Source organism: Mercenaria mercenaria, chromosome 13, assembly GCF_021730395.1.
Source record: "Mercenaria mercenaria strain notata chromosome 13, MADL_Memer_1, whole genome shotgun sequence".
Taxonomy (NCBI): domain Eukaryota; kingdom Metazoa; phylum Mollusca; class Bivalvia; order Venerida; family Veneridae; genus Mercenaria; species Mercenaria mercenaria.
This window is the reverse complement of record NC_069373.1, coordinates 73,528,945-73,540,803: the sequence shown is the minus strand read 5'-3', so window position 1 is coordinate 73,540,803 and position 11,859 is coordinate 73,528,945. Positions and strand designations below refer to the sequence as shown.

Sequence of the window (11,859 nt, the reverse complement as noted above, 5' to 3'; positions counted from 1 at the left end):
TTTTGAATTATTGTTTCAGTTTTTCTTTCTTGAATTTATAACCTTGAAGTGCGGGGTTAATCTGTCAAAATGTCAATATATTTGCAAAAAATAAAAGAACTTTACAAAGTTTATCAATTTCACGGAGGTTTGAAGGGATCTTTCCTTACTATAATCAAGTGAGATATTTATGTTAAATAATGCAGCGGTTACGAATAGAAAAACGTTCTTGTCTTTTTCAAAATCTTCAGTTAAATTTTGTATGCAATCCATTTTCGCGATGCCATCACAGGTGGCAGTAACGTACCTAGGATACAGTATGGATCCATGAGCCATATGCACTTAAATTTACTACAATTATGTTTTCTTAGGAAAAAAATGACAAAAAGCCATTTTGAAAATTTTTTTGCTCCTGTGAAAATGAGCCATGAGAAAGGTGATCAAGAACAGTTTGGCATGTGCATTGCTTCCAGGTCCGTATTTTTTTTTCAAAACAATATCTCCTTATCAATGGTTACCGCCTTTTCGGCAAAAGATTAATCTTTCAGAAAAACCTTACTTCAAAACCCAGTTCCAAACTGTTTACGCATCACGAGCGAGCAACGGCATACGAAACGACAGTGATTTCTCTACCCGAATAAATCCCACACATTTTTCGCACCGAAGTCTCCCCGGTAAAACAAATCAAGTACACCATGGCAGTTAAAAATAGCACTGCAAGCAGTCAGAATAGGCTAAATGTAAACTAACAAGACTAAAAATAAGGTTCAATTCTACTCAATTACTTACCAGTTGTTATTTATTTAAATTTGGTAAATAATCCTCGTGAGCCATCGCTGCTTGTTTATATTCGGGTACTCTTTAGATTTTATCGCTACGTTTGAAATACGTAAACTGTCTCCGCCAATGAAAACGTTCTTTACAACCACCGTCTTGTCAACGGTAATCATGGCAGGCAAAGGTAATTTCCGAAAGCGAAAATGTTAAATAGCGAATTTATAAGTAACAAAGTAGGATTGAACCTAGTTTTCGGTCTTGTTAGTTTGTGTTTAGTCTGTTATGAACGGTTATAATGTTATTTTAAACTCGCACCGTGTGCTTGATGTGTTTTAGGGGGGAGACTTCGATGCGAAAAATGTTAGGGATTTATTTGGGTGGAGAAATCACTATCGTTTCGTATGCCGTTGCTCGTTCGTGATGCGTAAACGGTTTGGAACTGGGTTTTGAAGTAAGGTTTTTCTGAAAGATTAATCTTTTGCCGAAAAGGCGGTCAACCATTGATAAGGAAATATTGTTTTGAAAAAAAAATACGGACCTGGAAGCAATGCACATGTCAAACTGTTCTTGATCACCTTTCTCATGGCTCATTGTCACAGGAGCAAATTTTTTTTCAAAATGGCTTTTTGTCATTTTTTTCCTAAGAAAACTTTATAATTGTAGTAAATTTAAGTGCATATGGCTCATGGATCCATACTGTATCCTAGGTACGTTACTGCCACCTGTGGATGCCATTAGCTAAAAAAATTCAGCCTCAGAGATGTTTATATGCTGTTATATATAATATAGTCTGTCACGTTATAATTTTATCAAATGAAATGCAATGGACGCGCCTTTTACTTTAAAACAGAAATTTCTTATCCATTTTTCTTTTGATCTGACACAAAATAATCCATGGAACATAATCTGAACAAAAATTGTACACACAAGTTTTAAATGGGTACTGCTGTCTGCAATATTTTATCTGCCATTGCAGTTGTGACTTGATTATGCCATTCTTCTTTTTGAAAACAAGTGGTAGAGAATCTAGTCAAACTAATTTGATGTGAACCTAGGCACAGGAGTCCGAAATTCTATCAATAAGACCATAGAAGTCTATCTTTACAAAAAATACCCCCTACTGGTACTGATGATAAACCCGAACAGAAAATGAGGTTTTTTACCTGTAACTTTTTTATTTCTGCAAATTTAAATCAATGGTCGGTATCAAAATAAAGCTTAACCTTTGCTGAAAACTTTACATAATTCAAATTTATATTTAGTAAGCAAACTCACACGAAGTGAGGGCCTGAAAGGGGTATGTAAAAAGGGGACTTTATGAACGTTGACTGATGATAAATTCGAACCCTTTGTCATTTACAAAATTTTCTTGGTATTATTATATTGAAACTTTCCCCAAAAAACTGCAACAGTCATTCCTGATCAAGTAATGAAAAGTTAACAAATGTCAGGCCTTCATGTTTCGACAGTGAGCATGCGCAAAAAAACACCCTCTTCCCCAGTAATTTTGGATAAATATTTTTTATACAAATTTATGTAAGTCATTTATTTATACAGAATATTTACCAATTTTGTTTTTGTTTACACTAGTTGGTGTTGTAAGTGGAAACTATTAGATGGTGTGTTCAATTTTATAAATAACCGATTGCAATCGAATATTTCCAAGGTGTTTGACTTTATCATCTGTCCGGGTTTATCATCAGTACCAGTATATATATAAAATAAACACCAGGAATGAAACGTCAAAAACCCAGGGTCCCCTGAAAATACGCACGGAACACAGGGTGATCGCAATTTAGCGAGCACAGTGAAGAAATAACACTAAAATCAGTGCTCGCGCTGCCAATCAACATTATCACCAAATGGCGATTATTTTATTCAAAAGTCGATTAAAATGCAATTTTTGGCGATAGAAAATGGCGATTAATTAATAAAAATGCTACAAAAAAATAATGCAAAAAAGTGTTCATGAACAGCTGGAACATTCATAGTTTTATCGACAAAAACGTGCGAAGTTGGTAGCAGGAAGTTTATTTGCCCAGAGGCATAATTACCCCCTCTAAATGGTGACTTTGACACGCTTAATTGAACACAGTCTGCTGTTTATTAAATGGTCAGTAATTATTGGCAATTAGCGTGACACCTTGTGTCAGTTTTGTTGTTCACAGTTTGATCTCGGTTGGAGATAACACTTGATCTTTAATTAGTATCATAATATCTATGATTTTTAGCTCATCTGATTTTTTGAAAAAAAAAGATGAGTTATTGTCATCACTTGAGCGGTTGTCGGCGTCGGCATCTGCGTCGGCGTTGCCTGGTTAAGTTTTATGTTTAGGTCAGCTTTTCTCCTAAACTATCAAAGCTATTGCTTTGAAACTTGGAATACTTGTTCACCATCATACGCTGACCCTGTATAGCTAGAAACATAACTCCATCTTGCTTTTTGCAAGATTTATGGCCCCTTTTGTACTTAGAAAATATCAGATTTCTTGGTTAAGTTTTATGTTTAGGTCAACTTTTCTCCTAAACTATCAAAGCTATTGCTTTGAAACTTGGAATACTTGTTCACCATCATAAGCAGACCCTGTACATCAAGAAACATAACTCCATCTTGCTTTTTGCAAGATTTATTGCCCCTTTTGGACTTAGAAAATCAGTTTTCTTGGTTAAGTTTTATGTTTAGGTCAGCTTTTATCCTAAACTATCAAAGCTATTGCTTTAAAACTTGCAACACTTGTTCACCATCATAAGTTGACCCTGTACAGCAAGAAACATAACTCCGTCCTGCTTTTTGCAAGATTTATGGCCCCCTTTGGACTTAGAAAATATCGGATTTCTTGGTTAAGTTTTATGTTTAGGTCAACTTTTTCTCTTAAACTATCAAAGCTATTGCTTTGAAACTTGCAACACTTGTTCACCATCATAAGCTGACCCTGTACAGCAAGCAACATAACTCCATCCTGCTTTTTGCAATAATTATTGCCCCTTTTGGACTTAGAAAATCATTTTCTTGGTTGAGTATTATGTTTAAGTCAACTTTTCTCATAAACTATCAAAGCTATTGCTTTAAAACTTGCAACAGTTTTTCACCATCATAAGTGGACAATGTACATCAAGAAACATAACTCTATCCTGCTTTTTGCAAGAATGATGGCCCTTTTTAGACTTAGAAAATCATGGGTAGAACAATATTTCTATTACACAAAAAAATCAGATGAGCGTCAGCACCCGCAAGGCGGTGCTCTTGTTTATATTTCTTTCATCAAAATAATATTAAATTTATATGAAATTAAAATTGTTTAAGAAAAAAAAACCTCGCTCTTTTACGGTATATAACGGCAATCTTAGATTTTAGCATAGACAGTAAGCGCTGAGAGTAGTTTCCCTTTACCGAAATGGCGAAAATCACAAATGAACTTATTTTGAAGTTGGAAAATCGTCTATACCCGTGAATACTCATTATGCATTCACGACTCGGGGTTGGTCCCGGGGGTCATAAATCTGCGCATTTTACACGAGTATCAACGGTATGTTCAGTGATATGAATGTATAATGACATTTATTGAAAATGTATTCAGATTTGCACTAGAAGAAACTTGCAATGAACAACAAAAAACAAAACAAAAACAACAAAACATTATTCCTCTTTGTTTAATAAATACATACTGTTTTATGACTGAACTGAATATGCATAAATGTTTGATTATTCAAAGCCTATGATAAACATGAATAATGATAATTAAAAAATAAAGTGTAGTAAGTGGTCCATGAACAAAAAAAAGATTAGTTATAAATACCCTGTTTTATGTTTTTTATTGAAATGCGAAAGATTGTTGACTGAAAAAAAAGTGGCTATTAATTTATAATGGCCAGGGCTAGCACTGCTAAAATACACCTACCGCACTCGACAGTATTCAGATCTGATACACTTTACAAGAGTAATCAGACATTTTCTGAGATTTTCAGCTGTCGCCGAAGCTATTTGCTGACGTCACAACAACAACAACAATTAATACACCTACTTTCACTTTATCTCTGTAATTACTTGATGGATTTGTTTCAGACTTAAAATAGTTATTCCTCATCATCACCCACATCATATGGCACAAGGGCCATAACTCTCACACAAATATTTCTACTCTGGTACCAGTATTTCATGAATTATGCCCCCCTTTCACTTAGAATTTCAGGTTAAAGTTTTCATGCACTTCCACTCTTATCTCAGTTACTACTAAATGAATTTGATTCAAACTTAAAACAGTTATTCAACATCATCGCTCACATCATATGTCAACATGTTCAAGAGCAAAAAACAATGTTTTATATTGCTGATTAACCATGCGATTAATTGAAATATTGTATCTATGGTAAAAGAATGACATGTAATGTATTAACTACGTTAAATTGACTTCCATCGATGAATTGAATTGAATATGTATTTCTAGTTTACACAGTTTACTTTCAGTTTTATTCGAGCGAGATATTCACCGAGGTGGTGACTCGGTGTTAATAATAAATACTTCATACAGATATCATCAAAAATCGGCGTGTTACGTTTACAGTTAATAGTTTTTGTGAGAAATAAAATATGTTCTGTTCTGTTCTGTTAACAGCACCGACTTGAATTTTGAAAACGACTTTTTCAGAATTTTTTAATGAAACAATAACCACTGTATGGGAAATTACCTAACTAAGAAAATGAATGGTCACTTCAATATTTTTTATATAGAAACAAGAAAATTACAGCCACCTTTCGTATCACTCAACAGCATGGCGGTTCAGGAAAAGTCTTTCCACTTCTCCCTAAAGTCTCCCCACTTCTCCCTAAATTAGCTGGAGGGAGAAGTGACTTCTCCCAAAAAACTGGACCTAGCTAGACCCCTGAAGGATCATAACTTTTGCACCACGAGGGTTCAACGCAATAAGGGCGTATCTACATATGATTATTATATGTAGATACGCCCTTATTGCGTTGAACCCTCGACCAGTATTTCATGAATTATCCCCCCCTTTTACTTAGAATTTCTGGTTCAAGTTTTGATGCACTTTCACTCTATCTCAGTTATTACTAAATGGATTTGATTCAAACTTAAAATAGTTATTCAACATCATCACTCACATCATATGACACAAGGGCCATAACTCTTGCATCAATATTTCATGAATTATCCCCTCTTTTTACTTAGAATTTGAGGTTAAAGTTTTGGTGCATTTTCATTTTATCTCAGTTATTACTAAATGGATTTGATTCAAACTTAAAATATTGTTCCACCTTATCACCCACATCATATGACACAAGGTCCATAACTCTGGTACCAATATTTCATGAATTATGCCCCTCTTTTACTTAAGACTTTCAGGTTAATTTTGATGCATTTTCACTATATCTCAAGTCATTACTAAATCAATTTGATTTACAAACTTCTTAGACTTTCAGGTTAATTTTGATGCATTTTCACTATATCTCAAGTTATTACTAAATCGATTTGTTTCAAACTTGAAGTTGTTATTCCACATCATCTCCCACATCATATGACACAAGGTGCAAAAATCACTATTGCACCATTATTTCATGAATTATCCCCCTTTTTGCTTAGAATTATACTTATTTAATGTTCTTTATCGCTCTTATTACTAAATACTTTTGGCACAGACCAAGCTATTGTCCAATATCTTCATTCATATTGGAGTAATTAAACACTCTAGTTTGAAATTAAATGATTTTACTGTATTGTAAATAGGTCAAGATTGAAAATACAGATCCATGTATTAATAATTGTCTTCATTTGCTCCTTGATTTCAGAACTGATGCTTTTAAAATTGGAACATTGAAAGGAACAGATGAATTTGGTAACAGATATTATGAAAACAGACAGTACTTCATAGGTAATGTACTATGTTTCATTGCATACTGCTATACTAATTCGATGTTTATAGTTATCTTGTATGGTGTGTAGGCATTTTATTTGTGCATAAATATCCAGCAAGTGTAGTTATTTTGTGAAGGAAAAGCAGAGTTTTTAAGAAAGACACAAATGTTCAGTTATTTCTGGGTTTTTTTTTTTATTTGATTCTGTGTATCATTATTGATATATATTTAATTTCATTATGATTTACTGCATGCATTTGTACCTTGCATTTCCTCATCTGCAGTCAGTATTGTTTAATTAATATAAGAATTGTTATTGGAAGCAGTCACGCAAACAGTCCTTTACTTCAATGTCTCTTTTTAGCTCACCTGAGCACAAAGTGCTCAGGGTGAGGTATTGTGATCGCTCACCGTCCGGCGTCCGTCTGTCCGGCGTCCGGCCACACTTTCCTTTAAACAACATCTCCTCCTAAACCAACAGGCCAATTTTGATGAAACTTCACAAAGATGTTCCTTGGATGGTCTTCTTTAAAAATTGTTCAAAGAATTGAATTCCATGCAGAACTCTGGTTGCCATGGCAACCGAAAGGAAAAACTTTAAAAATCTTCTTCTCAAAAACCAGAAGCCCTAGAGCTTAGATATTTGGTGTGAAGCATTGCCTAGTGGACCTCTACCAAGTTTGTTCAAATCATGACCCCGGGGTCAGAATTGACCCAGCCCCGGGGGTCACTTGATTTTACATAGGAAAATCTTAAAAAATCTTCTTCTCAGAAACCAGAAGCCCTAGAGCTTAGTTATTTGACATGTAGCATTGCCTAGTGGACCTCTACTAAAGTTGTTCAAATCATGACCCCGGGATAAAAATTGACCCCGCCCCAGGGGTCATTTGATTTTACATAGATTTCTATAGGAAAATCTTCAAAAAAAAATTAAAAAATAAACCAGAAGGCCTAGAGCTTAGATATTTGACATGTAGCATTGCCTAGTGGACCTCTACATTTTTTCAAATAATGACCCCTGGGGTCAAAATTGACCCCGCCCCAGGGGTCACTTGATTTTATACAGGAAAATCTTCAAAAATTTTCTAAAAATAAACCAGTAGGCCTAGATCTTAGATATTTGACCTGTAGCATTGCCTAATAGACTTCTACAAAAAAATTTCAAATCATGACCCCCGGGGTCAAACTGACCCCGTCCCATGGGGTTACTTGATTGTACATAGAAAAATCTTCTAAATTTTCTAAAAATAAACCAGAATGCCTAGAGCTTAGATTTTTGACATGTAGCATTGCCTAGTGGACCTCTACAAAATTTGTTCAAATCATGACCCCGTCCCATGGGGTTACTTGATTGTACATAGAAAAATCTTCAAAATTTTCTAAAAATAAACCAGAAGGCCTAGAGCTTAGATATTTGACATGTAGCATTGCCTAGTGGACCTCTACAAAATTTGTTCAAATCATGAACCCCGGGGTCAAAATTGGCCCCCGCCCCAGGGGTCACTTGATTTTATATAGGAAAATCTTAGATATTTGATATGTAGCATTGCCTATTAGACTTCTACAAAATTTGTGCAAATCATGACCCCCTGGATCAAACTGACCCCGTCCCATGGAATTACTTGATTGTACATAGAAAAATCTTCAAAATTTTCTAAAAATAAACCAGAAGGCCCAGAGCTTAGATATTTGACATGTAGCATTGCCTAGTGGACCTCTACAAAATTTGTTCAAATCTTGACCCCCAGGGTCAAATTGACCCAGCCCCAGGGGTTACTTGATTGTACATAGGGAAATCTTCATAAATTTGCTAAAAAAAAAACTAGAAGGCCTAGATCTTAAAGCTTTAGCTAAGAAATTTGTTCAAGCAAGCAACTCTACTCAGGTGAGCGATATAGGGCCATCATGGCCCTCTTGTTCTATTTTAACTTGTAAATAAAATGGCTGTAATTTGTGCAACCCGTCTACTGTTTGCCCGCAAGGTTTTTCCAGTTTTTGTTTTTCATCTTGTACATGCAGAGATTTGTCTTATTGGTAAAGGAATTTAAGAAAATCTGCACAACTGTTTAGTCTTTAGCAGTTAAAAGTACAAAGTAATTTAATGCAATTAGATACATGATATAAAGAAAGTTGTATATAATTTACTTTAAATGTTATATGAAACTTTTACTGTTTTGTAGGACGTAGTAGATGGGTAGAGTTCACAGATGCTGTTGGTTTTGATTATGATGCTAGTATGATCCCTCCAGAATGGTAATATGGCACTTCATATACAAACTTTTTGTTTGCATTTTAAGCTCAACTACTTTGAAACTCTTTTTCTTTTTCTAGGTCAATTACCAACCTCACTGGGTCAAGTCCCATAACTCTGACATGTATTTTGGCCAAATTATGCCCCCTTTGGACTTAGAAATTGCATGCAAGTGACAGTCTCCAAAACTAATGCAGATATTGATTGGAAACTTCACATATAAAACTTGGTTATAGCATCAAGTCCAATAACTCTGACATGCATTTTATACAGCTTTGAAACTTATTTTTTTCTTTTTCTAGGTCAGTAACCAACCTCACAGGATCAAGTCCCATAACTCTTGACTTTAATTTTGGGCAAATTGTATCCCCTTTTTGACTTAGAAAATCCTGGTTAAAGTTTTGCAGCAACTTACTATCTCCAAACTAATGTAGATATATTGATTTGAAACTTAACATGTGTCTTCGGGGTTATAAAACTAGGTGATAGCGTCAAGTCACATAACTCTGACATGTATTTCACAGAATTATGTCCCCTTTTGACCTAAGTTTGCATGTAAGTTACTATCTCCAAAACTAACACAGATACTTGATTGACACTCGATAAATATTTTATCATTTAGGGTAATATACCTGCTTCTGGGACAACAGTTCGAATAGTCGATCATTGGCTGTCTTACGGACAGTTCTTGTGTCATGTGCAAGTCCCTGAATCCTAGGCTAGAAGCTTAAAGTCACACTTGGAGATCAAAGGTCATCAGGGCTTTTTTCCTGTCCAGTCTGTAACTCAGCCATCAAAGGATTTTAATACTACTTGGCACATTCCCAATAACCAGACAGTTTGTCATGCACAACACCCAGACCCGAAGACCTAAGGTCAAGGTCATACACAGGTCAAAAGTCAATAGTGTTTATTTCCTGTTTACTCTAGAACTCCATCATATTTGAAGGAATTTTAATATAAATTGACACAAATGCATCTTATACCAAGACAGTGTGTCATGTGCAAGACCCAAACCCCTAGCCCAAAGGTCAAGGTCACACTTGGAGATCAAAGGCCATTAGGTTTTTTTCCTGTTCATCCCATAACACGTCATCTATCAGGGATTTTAATCTTATTTGACACAAATGTTCCGCTAATAACATCCACATCCTTAATTCAAATGTCAAGGTCACACTTGGAGGTCAAATTTCAATAAGGCTTTTCTCCAGTGTGGTCCATAAGTGTCATCCATCAAGATCTTTTAATATTTTCTTGCACAAGTGTTTCCACTTTCACACATTTTTTGCAGAAAATACACATCAGGTCTATCTCGCTTTCATGATTGGGAAATTGTATGGGAGTTGTTTAGAGAACTGGTTACAAATAATGGAGCTTCCTGTCAACCTACACTCGCTTAACTATCAACAGAAAATGCTGAATTATCAACTTAATCCAAACATTAACAGTACACTTAAGTCTACAACTTAAGTTCATATTGATTTATATTAGTTTGATGGTGAAAAAAGATTGCAGGTCATTTGAATCACTAATGCATCCACTTCCAGGCACAGATTTCAGGAAAATACTTAAGTTCGTTAATTGACTTAAGTATGTTAATTTTCTTAAGTTTTTACTTTCCTTATGCAAATTAAGACACTTAAAACAATTAACAAAGTATTTTCATGAAGAGGGGGCCAGTATGTCAGAAAAGGTACAGGTTTGACCTTGGTGGAGTTTGAACCATTTACCTTCCAAGTGGTAAACTGAATTTCAGCTCCTTATTATGATGCCTAAGTTAGCCCATTCACAAACCATGAAATGGTGGTACAATATCAAATTATTGTTTGACTTGTCTAGTTACAAATGTAACAGCTGGACATGTTTGCTTCTGACATCAACCTTGAGGTTGAAAGTTGACAGTCCTACTGGAATCTGTTCAGATATGGCTGGTTGGTGAGCCACTAGCGAAAAAATGGTTATTGTTTGCCTTCCTGCCAGGTGCCTGGTGTCAGTAGACAGGATTCGGGAGGCAGATGCAAAGGTGTCTCAGAAGTCAAAATGACTGGCCACCCTTACAAACAAGGGTGATTCTGTTATAAACAAACACTTAACCTGTTTATAGATAATGAATACTGTAACAGTAAAACCTGTCTTAAGCAGCCAGTCAAGGGAGTGGGAAAAAGTGGCTGCATTAATGTGGCTGCTAAATTTATAGAATGAATGACCATTTTGGGAAATGAGACGCTGGCTGCTTAATAGAGGTGACCGCTAAAGCAGGTTTTACTGTATACCTTATATTGTGTTTTAGGCGCTCCTGGTTGCAGTACTCTAGAGAAGAAAGCCCAGTAGAGAAGCCCGCAATTAAGCATAAATGGTTAGGAAAACATATAGACAACAGATCTGGCTCACCGGACGAATATGTACCGTACAGCACAGCTAAACCCAAAATACAAGCATGGCAACCTCCTAAATAATTTCTCATGTTGTTACTTTTATTTGTAAATATGGAGTTTTCACTTTTTGAATAAGATGCCAACAGATTTAAATTTAGTCTTACTGAACTGTTTTACGACTAAAAATGACTAGTCTTCTTGCTAATATTTCATGAAAAATGAAAATAAAACTAATTTTTCGAAAATGAACAATAGTTAAGTGCATATGGACATCAGTAATTGACATCTTGGAATGCAAGCAGTGTATTTGAGACTTTTGTATGACTTTTATGTTAATTAAAATTTAGAATATATCCTGTGCTTTCTTTTTCTCTTGTTTATAAATAACTTGATAGTGAGTGAATGAAATGATTTCATCGAGTATGCTGCTGTTTGCAGCAATGTGGTCAGACCTGAAAGGTTAAATGTTAACATCTGTTGTAGTTAAAATAGTTTTAGAACTGTAACTGACAGGGGCTCAGTAAGAATGCCTAGCAAAAGCAAGTCAAACCTGTTCGTAATAGGAGGGGCCTCTGTGGCCTAGAAGTTAAGGTTCCCGACTTCAAATC

The 11,859-nt window shown here is 35.2% G+C and overlaps 1 protein-coding gene across 1 annotated transcript; it reads left to right on the top strand.

Annotated features, from left to right (window-relative positions):
- Positions 1–11,604, top strand: LOC128548014 (probable NADH dehydrogenase [ubiquinone] 1 alpha subcomplex subunit 12). The gene is made up of 4 exons (XM_053522273.1): positions 1–158; positions 6,560–6,642; positions 8,806–8,878; positions 11,167–11,604. The coding sequence occupies exons 1-4, from the start codon at positions 70–72 to the stop codon at positions 11,330–11,332; spliced, it is 411 nt and encodes a 136-aa protein (XP_053378248.1). The 5' UTR covers positions 1–69; the 3' UTR covers positions 11,333–11,604.
- The last annotated feature ends 255 nt before the right edge of the window (positions 11,605–11,859 follow it).

What these genes read in the sequence shown, in the direction of transcription:
- LOC128548014 (XM_053522273.1), top strand. Translation starts at nt 70, where the DNA reads ATGTCAATATATTTGCAAAAAATAAAAGAACTTTACAAAGTTTATCAA. An exon ending in TCTTTCCTTACTATAATCAA is followed by an intron (nt 159 to 6,559) that starts GTGAGATATTTA and finishes CCTTGATTTCAG; the next exon opens with AACTGATGCTTTTAAAATTG. An exon ending in AAACAGACAGTACTTCATAG is followed by an intron (nt 6,643 to 8,805) that starts GTAATGTACTAT and finishes ACTGTTTTGTAG; the next exon opens with GACGTAGTAGATGGGTAGAG.